The sequence below is a fragment of the Mytilus californianus genome, unplaced genomic scaffold (genome assembly GCF_021869535.1).
Source record: "Mytilus californianus isolate M0D057914Y unplaced genomic scaffold, xbMytCali1.0.p SCAF_6, whole genome shotgun sequence".
Classification (NCBI taxonomy): domain Eukaryota; kingdom Metazoa; phylum Mollusca; class Bivalvia; order Mytilida; family Mytilidae; genus Mytilus; species Mytilus californianus.
This window is the reverse complement of record NW_026262712.1, coordinates 97,360,534-97,387,941: the sequence shown is the minus strand read 5'-3', so window position 1 is coordinate 97,387,941 and position 27,408 is coordinate 97,360,534. Positions and strand designations below refer to the sequence as shown.

Genomic DNA, 27,408 nt, shown 5'->3' with positions numbered 1-27,408 from the left:
TTATTCAAAAGAATACACATGTTGCATACTTGAATATTGAAACGACATACTAGTATCACCTGATTCAAAGTAAGTAAAGTGAATTTGTATATGATAATATCATTTGGTACAGGTCAACGAAACCTAACTGAGGCGGTAGGAATTGAAATAAGCCCCGGGTTTCCGGTGTATGATTTTTACTTACTTTATAATTATTGATTTTAGTCTCTGATGCATGATTTTTTATTATTAATTGTTTTTTACTTTTAACTCTCAAATCGTACTTTCGTGTTAATTTGACCTGTTACACAATTTGTAATGCGTTTTTGTTATTCAATGTTTACTTATTTTGTGTTATATCTCGTCTCACTATTTTGACAACTTTGACGATAAATTTTCACTGCTGTTCTCGTACTATGATCAACAAATTTATTTATTTTGTAAAATATATCTCCGTACTCCTAACAACAAAATTATTATATTTAAATTTACCTGTGTACGTTATTTCATTTAACGCCATTTTGTCCAAGGTTATAATTGTCTTTTTGACATTGTGTCATAGATCAAATTTATTCGTTCGGTGTATGTTTACTTTTTTTGTTAATATGTCTTTTTGATTGAGTTAAGCCAGTTCAATTGATATTTTATAGTGTGTCTTTCTATGTTGTAATGTTACACTACTATTTCAGGTTAGGGTGAAGGTTGGCGCCTGTTAAAACGTTTAAACCCGCTGCATTTGTTTCAGTGGTTGTCGTTTGTTGATGTGGTTCTTAAGTGTTTTTCGTTTCTCGTTTTTTATATAGACTAGACCGTTGGTTTTCCTAATAGAATTGTTTTACACCATTCATTTTTGGGCCCTTTATAGCTTGCTGTTCGGTGTGAGCCAAGGCTTCGTGTTGAAGGCCGTACTTTGACCTATAATTGTTTACTTTTTACACATTGTGACTTGGATGGAGAGTTGTCTCATTGGCACGCATACCACATCTTCTTATTTCTATATAGAGAGACTCCACTAGACAACAATTCTTTAATTAGTTCACTCTTTTAATACGACAAGAAAGTTAATTGTCAAGTAGGTTTCTTTTCGTTTTATTTTTTGGTTTTTGACTTTTGTTTTTGTTTGTTTGTTTGATTTTTTTTTGTGGCGGGAGAGTTTCAACATGGGTGTTTTATCTAATTTCATTTGTGTATGTTTCTCAGACTTGCACATTGGTATTTGTTGTTTCTTTCGCTATTCACGTGTCGTGTAGACTGGTTGGCTAGAAGTAAGAAAAAGTGTTTCTGGGTAGGGTGACATGTCTTTTGTACCTTTTTCTTTGTAAATTAGGACGTTGTCTGTCTTGTACAAACAGGGTTCTCATTAACATATTCTCGTCCTCATATTCATGTTATATTGGCCACTGGAGATAAAACATCAATCCATCAACATTATCATCAGCAAGCTAACAACTGAACCACGTCAAATGATTTATTTCTTCATTTGTATCAATGTTACAATAAAATAAACATAGTAATAAGTTTTCATGACTTCAAAAGTTATTTCTATTTAATAATTTACAGAAAAATCACATATATCCGATAATAGATATAAAGATTTGTTTTCTCGGGAGCAATCGAATGTAAATTAAAAAAAAAAACTATATGCTTGTATATGCTTAGTTGGTGGAATAAATTTTACAGTGTCAATTGAGGTGAGGATAAAACATGTAAACGGTTGTATGGGATTATAAACAAAAAAAATGGAAGATTCATCTATAACTGGTCATTCGAAGTTAATAGCGTGCCAGTTTAATATAGAAGAAAAATAGGATTTATTTTCATTAAACTGACTAACGAAGAGCATATTACACTATAGAACATTATTTAAACAACAACAAGACAATAATCAAGTATGCGTACAAAGAAAAAAAAAAACCAGTTTGGACGATACGTTCTTTGACATAACACTGGTTCATCAACTTTCTGCTCAGACACTGGTGACGTTTTATAAAGTCTGAGTAGAGGCTGCAAGCTCTAAAATACCGAAAGAGTTGGGAAATGTATATCCTAAATGCAGGTCAAGTTGGTATGTTGCTGCTAAGGTGGGGGAAATTTATAATTTCAAAATTAAAATCGTAGCTTTTGTCAAAGATTCATGTACTGAGATGACCGCGTATGTCAAATTCGAACTTCACACACACATATACATAAATGTATATATATATATATATATATATCTGACAAAAATAGCTGATCTGAAAAGGTGCACCATCTACTTGCTACTATACATCATGTACTGTGTACAACCCTAGATAAAGCCGACGAGGAAAGGCATAACATCGACCATCGAAAGCTATATTTTTATGTAGCCTAGGTGGTCGAGTGGTCTATGGCGCTGGACACGGTGCAGGCGGTGTTGCCAAGATGTCACAGAAGCAATGGTTCGAATTCCGCTGAGGGAAGAACAAAAATTTGCTAACGTGAATTTGAAGATATAACATTTTTCGGCTCAATTTGAGACGAATTATATTTACATATTATGGTGTTAGCCCTGTATAACCACGTGTTATCCGATGGAGAATGTCTGTCATAAAGTTGTCACATGTTTAGACGTGTATAATAAAATTAAAATTTGATATGGCGGCATGGTAATTAACATTATCATCCTTTACGACAGACAAAATAGCTGATCTGAAATGTACACCATCTACTTGACACTGTACATCAAGTACAGTGTTACAACCCTAGATAAAGCCGACAAGGAAAGGCATAACATCGACCATCGAAAGCTATATTTTTATGTAGCTTAGGTGGTCGAGTGGTCTAGGGTGCTTGACACGGTGCAGGCGGTGTTGCCACGATGTCACAAAAGCATTGGTTCGAATCCCGCTGAGGGAAGAACAAAAATTTGCTAACGCAAATTTGAAGATCTAACATTGTTGGGCTAAATTTGAGACGAATTTATATATATATATATATTGTGGTGTTAGCCCTGTATAACCACGTGTTATCCGATGGAGAGTGTCTGTCATAAAGTTGTCACATGTTAAGACGTGTATATATATATATATATGTTTTCAATTTAGACTTGTATATATATATATATAAATATATATACAGCACAAACAACATTTTTCAAAAGACCAAAAAAGTGAAAAAGTATACTTTAACAAAACGCATTTGACTAACAGGTCGAACAACAAATGTTCTTAAACCTTCACTGTTTAAGAACATTTGTTGTTCGACCTGTTAGTCAAATGCGTTTTGTTAAAGTATACTTTTTCACTTTTTTGGTCTTTTGAAAAATGTTGTTTGTGCTGTATTTAGACCCCTCTAATAAGAAATTTGTTTTGCATGCACACGTATAAAAATTGCGGTTTTTATCCAACGCAATCATAGGTTTGAGCGTTGTTTTCAATTTAGACTTGTATATATATATATATATATATATATATTACTAGTTTGCAAGTCTAATACCTCTTTCTCAGGCACACCCCAAAATGCAAAAGTGCTTTTATCAAATTGGCAATTTAGTGGATATGTAACTTAACTGAAAAAGCCACCAAAGGACGGCAAGGTGGGAGACAGATGCACATGGTATATACATGTATGTAGATAGACAATTTGGTTTCTATTATGAGCAGATGCACGAAAATAACATGTCATCATCATGCCTGATGCAGAGGGGGTTTAAACATATTGTAAGGACTGCAGGAGGCATAAAGGGACGATGCTGAATGACATGCACAAGTGTACATAGTACCAAATAGAAATAAAATACTTGTATATGGGAAGAATTGTGCTTGTCCATGATAAAATACATACAAACGGGAACATTATTACTATTGGTTAGTCTAGGTAACCACCATACCATCCTCGTGACTAGTGCAGAGAAGCTATATCTATATTTTACTTCTGGAAAATCAACAAAGTAGGCAAACACTCTACCTTCGTTTGTGTTACGTAACAATACTTATCAATAATGGTCTTAAGAATGAACATATTGGCAGAAGGTCGTGTATGCTGTTTTGGTAAACCCAATTTGGCTATCATTAATGATATGATATTTATCTAAGAATTAACAAAGACGGGTGTCAAGTATTTTATTTTAAAAAGGTTCTCCAAATATATTAAAAGGTATAGGCCACTATGCTTTTGTTAGCCCTACAAACTGTACTGAACTACCGTAACAATGTGTCATATTATGTTAATCTGATACACGGAAAAAGAAATACTTTATTATTTTACATACCTACCTACTCAGTCCTTGTTATGCCCGGTTGACACAGGAAAAGGACTAGGGCTAATATGCATAAAACTACTTAAGTTAAGATTTGTTCCGAACGAACGGATTTTTCTACATGTCCTACGATAAATTAGTACTACGATTGGATATCTTAACTTAAGTGGTTTTATGCATACCAGCCCTGATCTTTCCACTCATCTCTGTTTTGTGTTGATTTTTCTATTTCACCCCAGCTGATTCACTGTTCTTTCATTCCAGCTTTAACTGGTCTTCGCTAAGTTGTTTATTGGCGTCCTTTTTTCTTTTCTCCTCTAGTGTCCATCTTAGGGCAAGCCAAGGATGTATAAGTACTGAAACACGTGAAAAGCGAAATAACCAAAAGGGACCTAAAAATAATAGCCAACTAGGTTATAGTGAATTAAGCTTACATGCACACGTACTCTTTTGATATGAAGAAGGAAATATATGAAAAGATACTAGGTTTGTGGATAATTTTATTTCGCTGCATTTACTTACCAGCTATTTTTATATATTTAATGAACATTCCTGTGAAACAAATTTCGTGCGTCCCCGAAAGGCTTTTGTGGATTTACCTTCACCAGGAATGCTCACATTCTAAACCTATGAATACCAGGGATGCATAAATACGCAGAAACGTTAAACCTATATATGAACAAAAAGGAATTGAAAATTACTGGGCCAAGTTCGACCAAGGTCAACTTTGCATGAGGGAGAGTTGGAATCTTAGTTTCTTAATAATTTCTTAATACAAGAAAATATTTTCCCTATGCTACAGAATTGTTACCAAAATTTTACAATAGACATCAGATATGTTTCATACATTATATCATTCATTATACATATCCACTCTAAGATTAAAAGAAAACACTGTATTATTACTATATTTGTATAACCTGATATGAAGAGGTATTGATGAGTATGCTGGATAATTATACCTTCAGTTATTATCAGTGACATTCAGGAAGTCGAGTTTGGTTTTCATACACTCACATATTCTTTTAGAAATTCATGAAAATTTTCCTCAGTAATTCGAGTCATAGTTATTTATAGTTATATCTAAACGTACTTGTTTATATTTAATAAGTTGACGAGCATGACTTGCCAAGTTTAAATTTAAACTTTATTTTATGTCAATAGATACACAAGTTCATAAGATATAATGTAGATAAAATCGTGTGCCAAATTTAAATATAATATGGAAGTCAGGTGCATTATGAATTATGAAACAATATGTCAGTGATGAGACTAAAATTACCCTCATATCTGTCTTATAGAGATCCCAGGAAGATATGTTTATTTTAATTGAGTTTCCATGCATTTCAAATGTAATGAAATAACCTGTGCGTGATTAAATGAAAATTTAAGTATCTATTTTTATCTAAGTGATTTTCCAAATATGATTGTAATATTGTAATCGGGTAACAGAAAGAATAGAAACATGGCAGATGTTTACTTCGAAGAAGAAATTGCTCTCAGGTACAATGTAACACTGTTCAACATATAGCTAATTATTATGTACACTAAGTACATGTACTGTAATCATGGTAATCGTATATAAAAAACTTTTATAAAAAGTCGTAATGTCAAAAAGTATGTCGTTTTATAATTTTCATATTTAGTGTTCGCTTTTGTTTATCATACAGATACTCCCGACCGAGAAACTACTTCACGCCAATAACTCAAGATAAATTACGATACAATAATTATAGTGTAAAGCAATTACTATACATATTTAAACTAATTTGTGTATTTACCCATTGACTTAGGAATTTGACCTATGGCTTAATCGTTTATCAACACTCGTATACTAGTATTACTTCCTTATTTGAACACTTGAAATAAGTTAAAGACGGGTGAAGCAATAAGTTTCCTAAATACACATATATAAATGGACTTTGTTTACTTTATCAATGTCAATTACAGTAAGCAGTTGTCACTATTTTTGCCATAGATGATTCTCTCTCTCTTTATATACATATAGGAACATATCTGGTTTACTATATGAAAGTATATAGACAATAACTGTTTAGTGTCTTTAAATATCAGCTGTATTTGTACGAGGCTAAAAAAACAGGTGCAATGCGAGCTTCAGCGAGCTATTACTCCTGTTTCGAGCCGAGTACAAATACAGCTGATATTTAAAGACACTAAACAGTTATTGTCTTTATCCTGCAATTAATTTTGAACATTTTTTCTTCCATCCCAATCGTTGAATTTGTTTTTGAAAGAAATCGACATGACTTAAACGCGGACCGCAATGATGACCCCAAATTGAACTGTGACGTAAACAGTAATTTGACATAATCGGTCGCTCGCAACAGAAGCAGGATACCAGGAGACTATATACGTCTAGTATACGTATATCGCTTCGAGTGATCTGTACACCTGTATTAGTATAGTAGAAAGGTCGATTGAAGGATAAATAGCAGTTAGCAGTTATACCCAAGTCTTCCATAGAGGATTTTCAGCCACTTATATTGTTTCTGTTGTATTCCTTGTTATCTTAATAAACACTGTAATTCTGTAATATATGAGTAGTGCTTTATCCCACGATCTAAACAAGTTTTGCTCTTAACCACCAATGATCTTTCGTCATATTGAATGTCTTCGGAGCTTTATAGATTCCTGTTTTTCAGACGATTTCGTATTTGTTTTGGTACAATTGAATGAGTTACTTAAAGGCACGTATACCCTTTATATAATCAAACCATGGTTCATTAATTTTCTCCTTATGTTATTTAACCATGATTTTCGAATTTTACTTAAACATTATGATTTCTATTTGTGGCTTATATCAATAGGTAATATAAATAAGAGATTCTAGCGCTAAATACGTAGACTAAATTTCAGGTGTAAAGCATTTTTGTTGAAGTCTAACAACGTTTATTCAAAAATAAGAATTTAAATTTTAAAATAATATTATTAGATCTAGTTCTTTGTTGACTGTGTAATATAATCGATCATGTATTAGCGTAATATTTTCATTTCATTCAATAAATATTTTGAACTAGTCATGACATACCTATAGTAATATTCATCGAGTTGTAAAAAACAGATTTACAGATTATAGGTGGCTACCACGGAATTAGTTTTTTGTGTCACCCAAATACAACATTTTTGTGGATTTGAAACAAATTATAAAAATATGAAGACTTCAAACAACAATGTACACTTAACAACAGACATTGACAACAGGTAATGTTATTTTGAAGTTCACTTTAATTTTTCCATTTTTCAAGGTTATCAGTTAATGAGGAAGCATGCTATATACTTAATCTTGCAAAAGAAATTCATTAGAGATATACCATGTTTTTGTGTAGTTTTTTGGCTAAATTTTATGTAGTTTGTACATTTATTTTTACCCTTTTATAAATACCGCTTTCTACTTCAATTGATGGTTATATCTTTACTGTACATAATACATTAGATGGATTTTGAATCGTAAAAGTAAAAGTTAACTTTGACATTTTTATTACTTAAGCAATACGGTTACTATTTAATGGTTTTAAAAGATAAGATTATATATTTTAATGTGTAATATATATATTAATGTGCTATATAATGCACTCTTAGTCTGGAAACTTAGACTATTTATTTATTTAAAAAAAAGATGTTAGGATTTGTCCATATTCTAGTCCTTGCTGCAGCAAGTACATCTACTCGTAATAAAATCTATAAATAGTTTTCTATTTTTGGGAAGATAGCAATATAAAAATCCATAGACAAACATATGGTCTATAATGGTTGGCGTTCTTTTGTTTTCTCATCCCCGATTCTTGTTCGCTGAAGCTTAAAGAGATTCCTTCGCATCTAAAAGGTTGGGGTTCTTTTGTTTTCTTATCTCTGATTCTTGTTCGTTGAAGCTTCCAGAGATTCCTTCGCATCTAATTGGCTGGGTTTCTTTTGTTTTCTCATATCCACATTTTGTTCACTGAAGCTTTCAGTGATTCCTACGCATCTATAAAGGTTGGGGTTCTGAAGCTGTTATAGGTTGCCATCATTAATGATACCTGATTCCTCCTTTATTTCATTTTTTATGATATTAAATTTCTTGTGAGAAAAAATTGCTTTTCGAAGCAACGTGTATTATGATGATTGCATTCCTTTCTGTAACTATCTAAGTTTTACTATAAAACAAGATTACAAGAACTTTCTTGTAAATGAACATCCTTTATATTATCAAAATCTTCATAAATGTACTGCTACTCAGTGAATTATTGTACTCCCGTACTCTACTTCGCCGATATTTTCCCATATGTAGTGACCTTAACTACAAGACCTCTCTTTAGAACTTCGGCCACCGCACAGCGCAAGTTTGAGGGAGAAAACCGTGACGAAAGAATGTAAACAAACGTGCACTGGAAGGTAATTAGTAGTAACTGATTCCTAAAGAACAAATTAAACACACCAAATCCTGTAACAACTGTTAGGATAAAGTTAAATTAGCAAACGGGAACGCATGGAAAATGTATTAAAAAAATCATGGCTTTATTAATTTGCTTTTTTTTCACGTGCTTGACATGCTCTGTGTTGATGTTTATCAATGTTACGATCCGGTAAACATCGGCACCAAATTCGAAAGTTAATTAGCCTGCGATCAACAATCACAGAATGAAATATTATTTGTCTGTAATACCTTATAGATTCGTAATAAATGATAAAAACCGTGCATACAGGATTAAATTCAGTATATATGCATGCATTGGTTCAATAATTTCGATTACATTATAATTACAAGAAACCCGTTTCATATGACTTTAATTATTTTTTTATTAAAGAAATTATGTTGGTAGCAGATTTTGGCAGTCTGTAAAATGTATTCCCGATTCGGAATGACTGAGGGCTTTGAACTTGTATAGACAACTGTCTCTTTTGGTGTGTTGTGTTTTTGTTTTCTTATCTCATTGATGTATACCCTTCAACTGCTTTTATAATTCCATATATTAAATCGGACCTCATATCATTTTCCGGTAATGATTGTTTTTCGTGACAACCTTCCATTTTTTCACACTTTCTTTGATAAAACAATCAAATGATAAAATGTTGGTTTTTGATGAGGTTTTAACGGTTTTCCTGTTTTTATTTAACCTCTACAGTGATAGTCTGTAAGGTTTGGTGACAGATTGATACTCCAAAGAACACGACGAGCTATCAAACACGTAGGCTAATTATTATTATACATCATATTCAAAGCAGTGTAAAACAATATCTACACTTTGATGGTTAATTCATGAATGTAAATAGTAAAGACAAGTCTATACATAATCTAATTACCATCAATCAAAGAATATTTATGAAAATACAAACGCATTTTTTTTCTGAACGATTGCACTTTTTATACATTGATGAATGATTACTAAGTACTTTATTTTTAAACTCGTCCAGTCAAGAATCAATCAAATTTTAACACCTACAATTCAGACTGTTTGTAAAGTAATTAGTGTGTGAAATGGCGCATGTATTTTGTGTTCCCTTTCTTTCAACAAGTGATTTTTCTCGGATCGGGTAAGGTTAGAAACACCAATGTAAACCCAGCGACTCGTTCATTTCACCACCACCCTTTTTCCACAAGGCAAAGTTTTGTAACTTTTTTTTCTAATACGTCCTTGAATGCCATCTGATATAGAATTAATAATTGTGATGAATATTTTCAGAAAGTCGGCTAAATTTGATGTTACGTCTACCTCGTTAAAACGATAAAACACACGATAAGCCAATGTAAATTAAATAAAATTTCCTCACCGTATGCAATCGATATATCATGGAAGTATTATTTTACTTCCATGAAAAATCTGAGTGGCGTTAGGTACGAAGATATAGGACGACTGTATCTAATTCACATAGAAGTAATAGATAATTAATTTATCTTTGTTCTTGTTTTAAAACGGGCAAATTGTTTGGATAAAACAGGAATTGTTGCACTTTTAGAATATACTTTATAAGTATGGTTTCGGACTGAAACATTAATTTTTCATGTATTTCTATTTTTCTGTCATCAAATTTATACAATATAACTGCTTTTGTATGACAATATGAATCGCTGTTCTATCCTGTCTTTTTCGTGTTAAGTGCCAAAACCGGACCTTGTTGCTGATAAATAATAACACTTCTATGTAAATAAATGTAAAACTACAATGGAATATGCAATCTAATCGACTTTGCGAAATATCGTATGCACATAAAAAATCTTCAAAGACCAAAAAGAGATAAAGTGATAGATACACACCTACAAATCATTGCACGCTATTCAAAAATAAACAATAAACATTTAGTTTTTTTTTTATATTTAAAAGTTTGATATGAAGGCAAAAAAAAAAAACCAAAAAAACAATTAAAGTCTATTTTTATCTTAAGCAAATTAGATAAAACAAAAAACAGAGAAAATAACAAGAGAATGATCACCACTGGTCCACAGACTTTGTTCAAACTTATTAAATATATATGTTTGGGATGTCGATGAGCGATCAGAATTATCCTTTACTTTAGGGCGGTTTGTGTTGCTCAGTCTTTAGTTATTTATGGCTGTGTTTTGTAAACTGGTATTTGTCTTTAAGTCGTTTTTCGTTTTTTTGCCATGAATTTATCGGTAAATCTTCGACTTATGAATTTTATTTTCACTTTGGAATCTTCCGTCTTTTTTAACTTGACATTGCTGCGACAACATATTCCAATCATGAGACTACAACACTACTAACATTGTTGACTACCGAATCGGATGAGCTAAAGTAAAATATTCAGGCAAATAATAAAAAAAATGGTTTGAACTTTTCAACTGTTATTAGCAATATGCGAATATGATTGTCAAACAAGGTACACATATAAGAGTAACTTAAGGTTCATATTGTCGATTTGATCGGAAGGAACATTCAGGTTATAATATAGTTATAGGAATTATGGAATGTATCTCCCTCATGTATAGCTGTGATTCCTTGTCCGGGATTGGCTGTAGTATTAGACCATTTTGGTTTATCAGCTCTTCCATATTTATATAAGGCTTGGGATTCTTAAATATTTTTGCGTTTTTTGAAGATACATTAATTGTCAAAATGCGTATTTGGTTTAATAAAACTAGCACCGTTAATGTTATTATTATGCAGAATCCTGCAGGTAATTATCTATGATTGCCCGGGTGCAAAATCCTGAACTTAAATCTACAGTTAGCATGGCTAGTACATTTGTACAAGAACCAAGACATGTGTATTGTCCTAGAATAGATGCCAGCCAACACCCCTGGTCAGCAACAGTTGAATAGGTTTTTGACAGATATGTAGTTTTCTGAGACGCCGTCGTGACAAAATTGACAGACTAATTATTCCCAATCATTTGTTATTGATAAAGTTGATACCTGAGGGTCTGTTGTGTCTACGTGGTGATAAAAAGGTGTTCAATTTTATGCGCTAGTCTATTGATTGGAAGTGCAGTTTTTGTTGGACAAGAAAAGCACGGTATCTAGGTTGGCATTTATTCTTGCAGGGAATTTACATTGAAAAGAGGTGCGTTTATTTTTAATGATTTTATGTGATTCTTTAGAGGTTAAGATTTGAAATTATAAGAAATTACAATATAAACGTATCTGAATGAAAGCAATTTTTTTAATCGTCAACAAACTTATATTTTTGAAAATTACAATCTTATAGTTTTGAAGATTTATTCACTGATTTGCATTTATCATGTTTATATGTTTGAAGAATTATTGCAACTTTGCACGTTAAAGAAATCTAAAACTTTAAATCAAAACACAAAAATATGCTACAATGTGTATTTGTTTCGTTATAGAAGGAAAAACAATGTGCCTGTAAGGTAATAACTTTGACATGGAAGTTATACATTTCTCAGTCATTTTTGACAACTTATTGTAAATGAATTTAAACCATATATAATTTGTTTGTTGACTATAACAATATATTAGTACTTTTGTCGGAAGTAGAGTGACGGTTTATCTTTAAAGTAGGTACATTTTCTATGTATTGCCTATCCGGTTACATTTATATTTGTAATCAATACATTTATGTACAATATCATTTTATTAAAAAATGTCGTGTGTGATAAATTTGTAAATAATGGAAATGTTGTTTTCAAGACTAGAAGATTCGTAAGTATCTTTGATTTTTTAATCACATTTAAATATTCATAAGTAATTAGTAGTGTTACAATTATCTTTTTTCAATACATATATAGTGTAGTGTATCGTGATTTCTTAGAAATTCTCCTATAAATTACACGAATCGACGCCGACGTCTTTCCTTCTATAGCGGACATTTAAAGTTTATATTGGATGGAATCGACGCTGACGCTTTTCCTTCTATAGCGGACCTTTAAAGTTTATACTGGCTGACGTCTTTCCTTCTATAGCGGACCTTTAAAGTTTATACTGGATGACCTTCAAATAACAATGAACACGCCACGAAATGAATCTTACAATTAAAATTGATTGTAATTAAGTTATACTAAAATTTTCTTGACTTACGAGTCTTTTTTTCACAAGATTTTGTAAAAACAGCCAGATACAAACTGGCAACGATTAATGTTTTTCCTGAAATTTATTAGATAGATAATCCTAATAGTGAGTGCAAAATATAATTGATAATTGTCTCACTACATACACAGAGATCTGGAAATATTCTCAATGTCTTCTCATTGGAAGAAGTGCAGCAAGTATTGCTATCATTTTCAAATCTTATCGTGTACCTTTGTCGACAGAGTTTGACATATAAACTCTCTCTCTCAATATTTTAATTAAACCCTGTATATATAATATTGAGGGATAACACATTGACCTATAACCGCCTGCAGGGAATTCTTGTCTTTTTTTTTATGTAAAACATATGTCCTTATTAACACATAGTAATTGACGTTTATCTGTTCGGACGGTCCGTCTCACTTGCCACGGGCAAATGTGTGTTGATGATTATCAGAAAAAGATTAAAGTAGTTCTTATTTGGTCTTTTATTTAAATCGAAAAATAAAACAAAGGTACAGGAGCTTTTAAATGTTTGTTTTATTACATTGCCATATCCAAAATTTAGTATTCTTTACGAGCAAAACCCTACCACTTAAGACCGAAACATTATGTAAAAGAAGGCTAAGTAAATGTTCAAGTAATAACAATAACACACGTATTTCTAACTTAAAGTCTTGATTATTGTTAATAATAACAATATTGAAAAACCTATGCTATTGATGTGGCAGTCCGATAGAAGACACTTTTCACTTTTTCTTTTTATGTCAATTTTATGCTCAAAGTTACTAATAACCTCATCTTCTGAATAATTCTACACTCAGTTCCTAAATTCATTAAATGGAAACGAGAATTAAATTCAAGACACTTTGGTGAAGATTCCTACTTTTTAGTAGTATTCCATCTTTCTTGTGAACAAAGAATGTTTCCTCAATCATATAGATTTCAGGATACGACACTGGATTCATATATTAAATATAGAGTACCGTGACTTTCAATTGATTTTTCGGACCACAAATGAACAAATTGTATCGATCTCAGTGAACATTACCTAACAATGGATATTTGACTCAAATTACAGTATGATAATATTATATATCTGTATTTGATTATTTTAAAATGCTTACAGTGTTTAATTATTTAGAATATTTAACGTTTTAAATTATTAATGTATTGGATAAAGTATAATTTAAAATGATAGATATTAGGAACATTGTAGTTATTGTTTTCATACGTCGTTTGTGTGGTTTTTGGTGTGCGCGGATGAATGTCTTCTGTGTTGAATGGTTTACAGAAGATTTGCACAGACAAAAAAACTTTTCCATATATATTCATATTAGTTGAATTAAATTGTTTGTCTCGAAAAAAAAACTTTTTTTTCTAAAAGGAAAACAAACTTTACTCTCTAAATTCATTTTTTTGGGGGTATTCATCTTTGTTTGAATTGTCATATGGAAGCTTCAGGGAGCTTTATAATTTTTTGTTATAAGTTTTTATATTTTATATTGACAGAGGACCAGAGTCCGAGAAAGATCTACCTGGAGTTATGAGTTTTGCTTGCCTTGTTTGTCTGCGGAAAAGACTTTTCGTGTTACCATTGATAACAGCTATATGGATTATTGTCTCTTTTTTCATCACGTATGTTCAAACTTATACACAATTATCCAATTTGCCAAATGTAATGCTTTGTGTTCTGTTAGAAATCTACATGTGCAATGGAGGTATGGCCATGTTCCCATAAATGTTTTTTATTATCTAATTTACGAAAACAGATTTTACAGAAGTTTTACAAATATCCGAATTGAGCTCTTCAGACATATTTGTCGTAGCGAATTCTGATAAACTGGCTACTGCAATGTGTACATATTTTTTGTAAAATTTGGCATTGACAATTTGAACGAAAATGGATCAATTTGTATAACTATAGCTTTAATATCGATATATTTTTTGTTTTGATTTGTAATGAATTTCCTATACATTTTTTGAAATAAATATTTTATCCCAGTGTTGTAAATTTTAAATCATGATCTGTAAGTACTTTTAAAAATGATTGAATATTCTGGAATATGAATTAATGTTGTTTGAACTTCAGTCTATGATACACTGTATGTTGGTTTAAGTAAAGATTCAAAGATTTTTTAAGTGGCGTTTACAATTAGTGCCGTTACAATTAGAACAGGAAAATGTCCATACCTCTTTTTTTATTTCTAAATGTTAGGCATCATGGTTACAATGGACAGTCGACATTATGCGTTGCTTTTTATTCCATTTAGTTTTTGAGGTGATGGTAATGCTAGGTTGCTGTACGTAGTTATTAGAAGTGCCTGCATTTCATACACGCAATACATGTTTGTGATTCAATATGAATCCCTGACAGCTGAAGTAATTTCTTTGAAAGTTGTATTGACGCCTTCACCATTTAGGTGACTGTTATGGCAAAACTGTATCACGGATGATCTCGAATATATCAATTTGTCGTATCCTCAATCCAATGCTCATTTCTTCGATAATAAATACCACTAAAGCAACAGAACACAGCGATACATGTCACGAGGCAGCGAATTATTTGATTTTAGTTTTCAATGTGCGTGTTATTTTTGAAATGAAAGGTTTGAAAAACTCAAATTTCATTTCAAACTTTCAGATTCGGTTGAGTTTAAGGGTTGAAATGTTGATCATGATTTTCCTAAGGTAAGAAAGGAAGTCATATTCACCAATCTGCTACGCTATGATACATAGACTAAGTCAAAGGATTTGACTTATCAAAAAAACATATAATGCCTTCTCTTGTGTGTTTCTTAGATAATTATGTTATTTTTAATTAATAATCGAAGTAGACTGTTAAAGCTTCTTTAATAGAACTTAAAAAAAAACAGAATTATTTTAGAAATGCATGACTGTGTACATGATAGCAAGCAGTATTCTGAATAATTTGTAATAAAAACAAACGCACTTTACTGATGCAAATAGAAGCCTTGATGGCCAAGGGGTCTAAGACATTCGTCCACAGTGATTTTGAGAGTTCAAACCCTTCTCGTTGCGATGTGTGTTCAATTCCGAACTTAATTGGCAAGAATTGCCAGATTTTTACTTTGTAAAAGGTCGGTGCTTCTCTTCAGATACTTCCAACAAAAAACAGTACGCCATTATATAGCTTAGAGTCTTGAATGTGGCGCTAAACACCAACAAACAATCAAACTGATGTATATAATTTTTGTAGGTACGCTATTGCAGTTAGTTATGGTCATGTAGAACCTGATTTTCCCTACATAAGGTAAATAAATATATGTTGCTAAATAATATTTGTTTGTAATTAAAGTATGTTCGGTTTTACGAATTAAAAATCACAAAAGGCCAGTGAAGTAGGATAATCTCTATAATATATATATATACATTTGTTATTTTTTTCTGATTTATGTTTGTGTTGGGTTTATTAACATGTCTATCTAAATAATGCACGTGCAAGCTTTTTCCCCATTTTGATTATCATACTAATTCACAGTGCTGTGTTATGAATGGTTTCATTTTTATGTGCTAACAGAAATTCGAATTCATGCAAAGAAAAAAAGCACCGTGTAACAAATAAAATAAATCATTATCAATTATTCTTTTCATAAGCATTATTCGTGTTGATAGTATATGCATAACAAATTCTCTTACAAAGATAACACTTCAAAGTTAAACGTTTGGTTGATACAAACCACAACGTTTTAACGATAAAATATTCCTCATGTCAAGATTATGTCAGTGCTTGACACGTTGGTTTTTTCACGTGTTAAGTTTATTGTGTAAATATCAGATTTTTACTCGCAAAACGATAAAACAATAAATCATAAGCTTACTGTTTTATGTTTATGTTAAGATGGGAAAGGCTTGTTTTTAAAATACGAAGGACACATGTCTACATAATATTTGGAAGTTGTATAGTTTAACCCTATTTTTGATACTTGTAGCCACACGGCGAGAGATTCTCCCGAAAGATGTGTATTTGGACAGCTAATTAACATCGGTGCTGTTATGCGTAAGTTTTATTCATATAATCCAGTCGATGGACATATGTCAAAGACGAAATATTAGCCATGTTCGATCTGCTAAATGGTACATAAAAAGTAAAATAGCAAAAATACCGAACTCCAAGGAAAATTCAAAACGGAAAGTCCTTTATCAAATGGCAAAATCAAAATATCAAACACATCAAAGGATTGGAAAACAACTGTCATATTCCTGACTTGGTACAGGTATTTCCTTATGTAGAAAATTATGGATTAAACCTGGTTTTATAGCTAGCTAAACCTCTCACTTGTATGATAGTCGCATAGAAAAAGGATAACATGAACTTTTAGAGAAATGACGTGACTACAACAAACAATCACCAACAACCGAATATTCCGTCGAAAATGACGTTTAAATAAAGACAAGCACAAAACAATTTTTGGCTTAAATTAGTTTAATTTTACGTATGCTCAAACCTATGACTTTGTCTATCTTGACCATTTATCGTAAAAGTAAAATCGCCAGCATGCAATCATCAATAGGATAACCACTATGTTGAACAAGAAAAAACAAGACGGCAATTAATTTTAAAAATCTGGTTCAAAATGTGCCCACTACTTCTGGAAGTGGCAGTTCGTTTCTTAGTTAAGTACTGCTACTCAAACGATTAAACAAATTCCACTCATAACAGTTTTTTTGAAGTCTCTAAATAGAATTAGATTAAAATGGGCAGTACTTGGTTCTCAAACTCGACAGACAATCCGAAGAAGAACAATGTTCATTGATGAGGACAGAGTCATAGCTAGTGTGAACAGAACATATTGTTGGTCATCTATGTCTAACGTCAAGTTTTATTATGGTGTACGTGTTCGTCTTGTTAACTTTTAGAACTCTTAGTTTCAGTTCTTGTAGCTTTCCTATAAGTAGAAAACCTGTATCAAGAAAATTCCTAAGCTCTAGAACATTGATTTAAGGATTTTCTACCATAGGAATAGATTACCTTAGCTGTATTTTGCAAATATTTAGGAACTTTGGGTCCTCGGTGCTTTTCAACTTCGTACTTTATTTGGTCTTTTTAACTTGTTTGATTCGAGCGTCACTGACGAGTCTTGTAGACGAAACGCGAGTCTGGCGTACAAAATTTCAATCCTTATTAATTGAAAAAAAATATATTTAAAAAAAAAAAGACTCAGTAGGGTAGAGAACTGCTGGAACCCCTGGACTCCTTTATTGTCATAAAAACAAAAATAAACAACAGACACCATATATTATAAAAAATTAAGAATATGTATTCTCTGTCCAAGCAGCCTTTGTCTTGCAATCATATTCTGCAATGTATCAAACTATTTTAGCTGTGTCTATTTAATATGTTGTATATCTTCTACCTATATACATGTATCATATTATGCATAAAATGTATATAACATACTATTATGTTCATGTGCAAATAAAAAGAAACTCATTATATAAAAAAGAAAAAAAATCAAGTATCTATGACTAGCGACTCCAGATATCAGTGGTTTTATTCTTATATCGTTATTTTTATTTCATAAAGTGGGTATGAACGTTGTTGTAAGATACTGGTACTTGAAGGAAGTTTTTAGACAGAAAAAATTTGCAGATGATGTTGTATGGTGGCAGAAATTTAATATAGCTGGTGCAATCATCGGAATTGTATCAGCACTTGGTATTAGTATGGTAGCCAACTTTCAGGTAACTGACAAACTGTTTTAAGTTTGAATAGCTGTAACTGTAACTATATAGTGTTCAACATTTTATTTTAATAGAATCACGTCAAAAAGATATCTGAATTCTACATGCAATGTCAAAATGTTACTACAATATAGTTTTAAGCTATGATAAGATTTTAAATTTCAGTATAAATTAGTACATTATATAATTGTTTTGACAGAAAATTGGCTATATAATTGTTTTGACAGAAAAGTTGCTATCTTCAATTCAAAAAAAATGTGTGTTTTTGCATAGAATAATTATGTACGTTGCGTTTTTACTCAACAAATAATCTTGTGTTTCAAAATGTTATTATAGAAGTTTAATTATCTGCATTATCAGTTTTGGAAATAGTAAAAACACCATCTAATCTATTACGCAACAATTGTCATCATGAATTCATTTTACGAAAAATATATAATATTTAGGGAAAAAAGCTCTTTTTTATTATCCATTTATGACCCAGATAACTATAAATTACAATGTTTCATATCTTTTTCAGACAGATGCGCAGAAAGCTCTACATTACGTTGGAGCAGGACTGGCGTTTGGATTGGGAACTGTTTATTGTTTTGTACAGACTCGGTTGTCATGGAAACTTAAAAGTAATAACATTGGCAACAGATATATAGCCATTGCACAACTAATCAACAGTATAGCTCTCACAGTGTTACTTGTCACTTGTATCCTTTACATGATGTCCACGAATTAAAACATAGTATATACCATATATAGATGACTGTATGTTCTAAATCAAACCACATTGAAATATAGATATACAATAATTATCACTTCAGAAATTATTCCCTTTTTATGCCCCCGCCGTAGCGGAGGGGGCATTGAGTTTTACCCTTGTCCTTCTGTACTTACGTACGTACGTCCCAAAATTGGTTTCCGTTCTCTAACTTTAGTTTGCCTCAACCAACTGTTATGAAACTTATACACAATGCTTATTACCACAAAACACAGATGAAGTTTGAATTTTGGTGGCGTCACTTTCTAATCTAATCTATTGCTCAACAAAAAAGTCATCATAAATTCATTTTACGAAAATTATTTGATATTTGGGGTAAACAACACTATTTTATTATTCATTTATGACCAAGATAACAGCAAATTACAATGTTTCATATTAATTTGTTCATAACTTTTTTTTCCAGACAGATGCACAGAAAGCTCTACATTATGTTCTAGAGTTATGCCCCTTTATAAATGGAAAAATTGCAAAAATTTTAGTTTCCGTTCTCTAACTTAAGTTTGCCTCAACCAAATGTTATGAAACTTATACACAATGCTTATTACCACAAAACACAGATCAAGTTTGAATTTTGGTGGCGTCACTTTAACTGTTCTAGAGTTATGCCACTTTATAAATGGAAAAATTGCAAAATTTTTCGTTTCCGTTCTCTAACTTAAGTTTGCCTCAACCAAATGTTATGAAACTTATACACAATGCTTATTACCCCAAAACACAGATCAAGTTTGAATTTTGGTGGCGTCACTTCAACCGTTCTAGAGTTATGCCCCTTTATAAATGGAAAAATTGCCCAAACCAAACATTATGAAACCTATACACAATATTCATTTCCACAAAACTAAGATCAAGTACAAAGTTTTCTAACTTTAGTTTGCCTCAACCAAATGTTATGAAACTTATACACAATGCTTATTACCACAAAACACAGATCAAGTACAAATTTGGGTAGCGTCACTTTTACAGTTCTTGAGTTATGTCCCTTTATAACGTTATATGCAAGCGGAGGCATCATCTGGGTCCGATGGACACATTCCCCATTTATTGAATTCTTATGCTAAGTATTGCTTCGATTTATTGATTTTCATTATTTTAACAAAAGAATATTTCGTTCTTTTGATACATGATTTCAACTATGGATTTTTTTGTAATATTTTGAAATGTTAAAATGTTTTTGAGATACACTTATTGAACTATAAAGTCAGAGATAGTTTATCAATTCTTGTAACAAGGGATATATTTTTGGCAATTTTAAACCTTTTGTCAGTTTTTCTCCTACCATTTGTGTACATTTATAAAAGGATGTTTTACAGCATTTTAATTTTCCTTACATCACTTATTAGTTGGTATATCTAAAATTATGTTCAAACTGAAGGAAAAAGAACATGGATTCTCCGAGGCAAGGGTAAGTTATACATTATTATTCTTTTATGTGGCTTTTTGTTTTATTCCTCTGGTTTAGATTAAAAGGAAATGTGCTCAGAAACCTAGTTTAACGTTTCTATATTTTATTGTCTGTCCCAAGTCATGAACAATGCCACTGATTTGCATTAAAGGTGGACTGAGAAGTCAGAAACCTAGTTTAACCCATCTACATTTTCTATATTTTATGGTCTGTCCCAAGCCATGAACCATGACACTAATTTACATTAATGGGGGATTGAGTACTCATAAACCTGGTTTAACCTATCTAAATTGTACTGTCTGTCCCAAGTCATGAACCATGCCACTTATTTTCATTAAAAGGGGATTGAACACACATACACCTGTTTTAACCTATTCACATTTTATTCTCTGTATCAATTCATGAACCATGACACTGGTTGTCTTTAGTTTTATCTTCTTTATATTTTTGTCCTTTTTTAAAAGAATTTATTGTGACACACTTAAATTTATTCACAATAAAACTTTATTGATATGGAACGATTTAGAGCTTGCAATTGACATATTGTATAAACAAATGTCTATAGCTAGTGACGGTTGACCAACACATTAACAATAAACGTCCATATATGTCTGTTGATTTATATGTGTTGTTGGGTTGCTGTTTCTTTTGCAAATATCAAACATCTACTCTTAGTGCCTTATCATTCATGATGTATGACTATTTCAGTCGATAAATTGAATACTTGGTAATGTGTATTATACTGTCCGTGAATGTATATTATACTGTCCGTTAATGTATGTTATATGTCCGTTAATGTATATTATACTGTCCGTTAATGTATATTATACTGCCCGTTAATGTGTATTATACTGTCCGTTAATGTATATTATACTGTCCGTTAATGTATATTATACTGTCCGTTAATGTATATTATACTGTCCGTTATTTGTATTTCCTGCTTTTCTATTTACCCATTGTTTTTTTTCTCTTGATATTATTTATATGTAAGTTGGTAAACCAAATCATATCAAATTTATCTAGTTGTCTAGTAGTTATTTTCAGTCTATAATACATCAAGGAATAAATTCGAGTTTTGAGGATATCTTGCCTATTTCAGACGAATTATCTGAAATATATTGTTCACGATATCTTGCCTATTGTAGAGAATTTATCTAAAATATATTTTCACGATATCTTGTCTAGAATGATTTTTTGCTTGTCTATTTAAGCGTTGTAGCAATCCTTTCACGAGATCTTGTCTATTTCAGGCGATGTTTCAATTAATCTTGAAAATAATTTTTATAATTTCTGGTCTATTTAAGGCGATCTGTATCGATGAATGTTTTTCGCGATTTCTTGTCTATTTAAGGCGATGTAGCAATGAATGTTTTATTCACGATTTGTTGTCTATTTCAGGCGATGTTTAGAGGCGTTTACTTGTTATCCACTATATCAGAATGGTTTCTGGCCTCCGCTATTTTAACCTTTGCTTTAACATATACTTGGGACTTTCGATATGTAGAGATGGAATCTCCTAAAATATTACTTAAATTACCAAACAGAACAGATCCAAACCAGGTAAGAGAATAAAATCTTACTTTTAAAAATCACAAAATAGAACAGAATAACATCAAGTAAGAAAAAAATATCTTAAATTACCAAACATAACAGATCAACAACGGGTAAGAAAAGACATGGAAGTTTGGAGAATAAAAAATGAATTGTTTATATAGCTTTTTAAAATTTGCTGAAAAAGATATGTAGATAATTTCGATTTTATTTTACGTACGCTTGTAGCAACATACCAAATCAGACTTCTTTTAAACTGAGTTTTACTGTGCGTATTGCTGTGTGTTTGTTTATTCTACATTGGCTAGATGTATAGGGGAGGGTTGAGATCTCACAAAACATGATAAACCCCGCCGCATTTTTGCGCCTGTCCCAAGTGGGGAGCCTCTGGCCTTTGTTAGTCTTGTATATATTTTTAATTTTAGTTCATTTATATGTTTCGGAGTTTAGTGTGACGTCCATTTTCACTGAACTAGTACACATTTTTGTTTAGGGAACAGCTGAAGCCCGCCTCCGGGTGTGGGATTTTCTCGCTGTGTTGAAGACCCATTGGTGGCCTTGGGCTGTTTTCTGCTCTTTGGTCGGGTTGTTGTCTCTTTGACACATTCCCCATTTCCATTCTCAATTTTATAGTGTACGAATTCAGCGAATAATCAGACATTACATAGGAATGCTGTATTTGATCAGTAAATACCCCGAACATTCTTCACTTATTATTCTTTTTCATTTCTTTCAAATTTTCCACAACGGACAAAGTACGATATGGGGCCAAATTAGACGTAAAATTAGTTCCATTTGACATTTTCTCAAATTTGCAGAAATAGATATTGAATCTATATATTTTTATACTATATGCTGAAGGTTATTATACTATATGCTGAAGGTTATTAAACTATATGCTGAAGGTTATTATACTATATGCTGAAGGTTATTATACTATATGCTGAAGGTTATGAGTTTTGGTTCTCCTTTTGATATCTTCCGCCTCTGTTTTATTCTAGAAGAACACTTCATGTCTATTCAAATCGACGTATATTCACCAGAGATTTGAAACTTCTATATAAAAAAGGGAGATGTGGTATGATAGCCAATGAGACAACTATCCACCAAAGTTCAAATGAAGTGGATGTAAGCAATTATAGGCCACTGTACGGCCTTCAACAATGAGTAAAATCCACACCGTATAATCGGCTATAAAAAGCCCCGACATGAAAAAAGTGAAACAATTCAAACGAGAAAACTAACGACATAATTTATAACAAAACCATTTACGAAAAACAAATATGACAGACACCAACCAACGACAACCACTGAACTACAGGCTCCTCCTGACTTGGGACAGGCACATAAAGAATGTGGCTTGGTTAAACATGTTTGTTTATTATAGGCCATTGTACTCCTCACACAATGAGCAACTCCTATACCGTGAAGTAAGATATAAAAGACCCCGCAATGACAAACTAAACAAGAAAACCAACAGCTGAATGATGTTAAACCTAAACAGATTTTGTAATGTATTCATGTATTCACAGATTAACAGAAACAAAATATTGTTTTATTCCACATTCAGAGAAAAAACTATATACTAAAACAATTTGTAAATCGTACATTTTGCCATTCTGATACATGTTAAATTAAATGATGTTTCGCGGTGAATATCACTTCGGTTTGTACGTGACGTATTGCGTGGTGCATATAAAGTTTAGCATTTTTCTTCATTTAGCATGTGACATATTGAATTTCAATTTCCGTATTTTTTTTTCTCTTTTTAACGTTTTTTTTAATTCAAAATCCAAATAATATAGAAAAATCTACGAAAATAATTCTAATATGGAATAAACGCATTTACTCACCATAACCACTAAATACAAATACAAAATTATATTTTTAAATTCATGTCAATAAACCTTTTTCATGGTTACATGTCTCTTTGTTGTAGAATGGTGGAACAGAAATGGCGACCCAGCAAGTATAAGTGCGACAGTATAGTGATCATATGAAATCCTGATGTAATGAATATGCCATGTTTATAACGTGCCGCTGGATCGGTTACGGGATCTGGAATATCAGCTAGTACGACAATGCGAACAGATGGCTAGCTGATACGCTTATTGTGTTTGATGTTAAAAATTGTCAGTTTTATAATTCAGCATCAGACTAACATTTTTCTTATTATCATTTTCACACATTAGTGTATGCACATGGATTAATCAAAATTTTTGGTTCTATTTGTTTTAAATAAGTGATGTCAACCTAATACTCATATTTGTCTGCTTAGTTAACACATTGTGTCATTTGTCTACTTAAATAACACATTGTGTCTTTTGTCTGCTTAGATAACACATTGTGTCATTTGTCTGCTTAGATAACACATTGTGTCATTTGTCGGCTCAGATAACACATTGTGTCATTTGTCGGCTCAGATCACACATTGTGTCATTTGTGAGATATCACATTGTGTCTTTTGTCGGTTGAGATAACACATGGTGTTATTTGTCCACTTGGTATAGCAAGTAGTTTCCGGTCGAAAGACACGTTAATAAATTAGAGAAACGATCTTCATAGTGTTCTAGGTTTTATAACAAACGTGTAAATGTTGCTTCTTGGATGTTGTTGGTTAGAGAAGATTTTGCCAGTCTTGCATTTGTTATGTTTAGATTAAAGATAATGAAAATAAAAAAAAAAATTCAACTTTTTTGTTATCCATGTTATTCATATTTAAGAACTCTACATGGTATGATACCCTTCTTTTTTTCTTCGTACATAACCTTTCAAGAAATATTTCTTATCAAGATGAATCGAAGGTTACTACAAACAAAGAAAACAAAAACCTTAGACAATCACATAAACTCAAATTATAGCCAGAAAAGTGCGCCGATAAGGTAAATAAAGGCGACAGTAGTTAACAAAGTCGAAATATCGAGATCGGTTGAAAAAACACAAATCAAAGCAACAACCCAAATCAGGGGGAATTGAATAAACTATAAAAGAAGCGAGACTGGGTGTGCGACAAGGAAAGCGCCTTCTGTGGTGCATGCATCGTCTGCCATAAGAATTCACACTCCGTCAAAAAATCATAATTGGGAATGATACAATCGGTAAGCCTCTCCTGCTATGTATGTGAACATGTCTTGCGAATCCAGACTCAGTCAAAAATGTCACAATGGGATAAAAGACCTAAATAGAGACGTTTATTGTTTATTTTATTTGGACGACTTTTATGATGTGTTAAGATGTAAGACTGCGATAACATGTCAATGATGAGTTCAGTTCCAGACATATGGTACCAGTAAGCGATATAAAAAAAGACAAATACTAACTCACAAAACATCATATAGAAAACTTGACATTGAGTTAAACATTCAACAAAGCATTAAAAAACCATCAGTCAATAAGATACTCGGGAAGGGTAAACAGTTCCTACTGAACTGGTCCAGTGATATTCTCACGTGAGGAACACGATCGGTGGCATATTTTGATCATTTGAGAGCACATCTGTTTCCAACGGATTAAGATTGATTATTTTTTGGTTGCTTAATGTCCAGTTGGAAATATTTCATGTAAGTTCAGGACGACGAATTAAGTTTTTCCCAATCTTTAGATTTTATGTAATGGATCGTGGCAACAATTACTTTAAATGTTGACTCAGTTTGAAAATTCCCTTAAAACAAACGTTTGCTCCTTAAACACTCAAATTAAAGTAAATCTTGAACAGTTGTACATTTGTTTTATTTTCATTATTTCCTAATTTTAACCTTATTTAGATAACTGGATCTTTCATCACTCAACATGGAAACCGAATTTTATATTAAGTGTCTTACAAACAATATAAAAAAGATGTGGTATAATTGTTAATGAGACAACTCTCCACCAGAGACCAAAATGACAAAGAAGTTGACAACTATAGGTCACCGTACGGCCTTCAACAATGAGCAAAACCCATGCCGCATAGTTTGCTTTAAAAGGCCCTAAATGACAAATGTAAAACAATTCATACGAGAAAACTAGCGGCCTGATGTATGTAAAAAACAATGAACGAAATACAAATATGATATACAGCAACAACGACAACTACTGAATTACAGGCTCCTGACTTAGGAGAGGCACATACATAATGTGGCAGGGTTAAGTTAAGGTCATATTGCAGGGTCTAAAAGAGAGGTGAAAGATACCAAAGGGGCATTCAAACTCATAAATCGAAAATAAAGTGAAGACGCCATGACAAAACAAGAAATAGACAAAAAGACAAACAGCAGCATACAAAACACAGCACAGAGAACTAAAGACTACGCAACACGAACCTCTAAAAAATACTCTATTAGAGCTTGTTTCCTAATGCTTGTAGTTCAAAGGTTTGGTTGGCTTGCTAGCTTTGTTTGTATACATGTTTGCTCAAGCATTGTAATTAAGATTGACATATGCAATCATAGGTCGGGCTTCAGCTTGTATACATTGTACTTTGCATTATACTTAACATCCAATGACATTTAACTACTAGTATAATGTATACAAGCTGAAGCCTCGCCTATCTATTGATTGCAGATGTCTATCTTAATTACAATGCTTGAGCAAACATTTATACAAACAAAGCAACACGCCAACCAACCCTTTAAACTACAAGCATTAAGAAAGTAGCTCTAAACTTACTTCCAGATTATTACCACATATCTAACCTTTACACACATTTTCTTCATTTTAACTATAAAGATAAATTGAGAGTAAAAGTAAAGATTGTTTCTTTAAATATAATGAAAAAAAGTGCATGCACATATGTTTTTGTTTTTTGTAAATCCCTATGATCCAAACAAAGGATCTTTAGAACTTAGATCATCATGTTTGATATCTTGATAATAAATATATTTGAAAGTTCATTTGCTGGACAATATGAGACACATAAAAATGTTTGCATTGTGCATGTCTTAATATTTTTCAGTTTAAGGCTGTTTGCCTGTGATTCTATTTTTGATATTCAGTACGTAAATATTGACCTCAAAATTGACAAGCGACTTCATATAAAAAGGGGAAGATTGCAAGGTGACATTCAAAACTAAAAGTGACAACGCAATGGCGAAAAAATAAAGTTTGCGCAACACAAACACCATCAAAACCGGGGGAACTGAGATGCTCCGAAAGGGTAGGTAGTTCTTGCTTCGCATGTGGCACCCGTTATGTTGCTCGTACAAATACCAAATCACCCTAATTTCATTTTTTTAAATATTTTCAATGATCTAAAAACATCGACCCTGTCAACCATATAAAAATATATATCATGGACACGTTTCATGAATAAT

The 27,408-nt window shown here is 31.9% G+C and overlaps 1 protein-coding gene and 1 long non-coding RNA gene across 6 annotated transcripts in view; one reads left to right on the top strand and one right to left on the bottom strand.

The window, feature by feature from the left end:
• On the top strand, positions 1-24,808 carry LOC127705388 (DNA damage-regulated autophagy modulator protein 2-like). Of its 5 annotated transcripts, none has more exons than XM_052209698.1 (9): positions 1-69; positions 14,196-14,321; positions 15,904-15,957; positions 16,637-16,704; positions 18,232-18,389; positions 18,910-19,090; positions 20,505-20,566; positions 21,965-22,126; positions 24,057-24,808. In XM_052209698.1, the coding sequence occupies exons 2-9, from the start codon at positions 14,230-14,232 to the stop codon at positions 24,090-24,092; spliced, it is 813 nt and encodes a 270-aa protein (XP_052065658.1). In that variant the 5' UTR covers positions 1-69; positions 14,196-14,229; the 3' UTR covers positions 24,093-24,808. The 5 variants fall into 5 exon arrangements, with proteins under 5 accessions (XP_052065658.1, XP_052065656.1, XP_052065655.1 ...); XM_052209696.1 differs by lacking the exon at positions 1-69 and adding an exon at positions 5,601-5,701; XM_052209695.1 differs by lacking the exon at positions 1-69 and adding an exon at positions 7,294-7,420.
• Positions 24,296-27,408, bottom strand: part of LOC127705392 (uncharacterized) — a 44,650-nt gene continuing 41,537 nt past the window's right edge. The window contains exon 2 of the long non-coding RNA XR_007983861.1: positions 24,296-24,370. This is a non-coding gene — a long non-coding RNA (uncharacterized LOC127705392). The remainder of the gene's footprint in view (positions 24,371-27,408) is intronic.

What these genes read in the sequence shown, in the direction of transcription:
- LOC127705388 (XM_052209695.1), top strand. Translation starts at nt 7,371, where the DNA reads ATGAAGACTTCAAACAACAATGTACACTTAACAACAGACATTGACAAC. An exon ending in GTATGGTAGCCAACTTTCAG is followed by an intron (nt 18,390 to 18,909) that starts GTAACTGACAAA and finishes TATCTTTTTCAG; the next exon opens with ACAGATGCGCAGAAAGCTCT. An exon ending in ATGGATTCTCCGAGGCAAGG is followed by an intron (nt 20,567 to 21,964) that starts GTAAGTTATACA and finishes TGTCTATTTCAG; the next exon opens with GCGATGTTTAGAGGCGTTTA.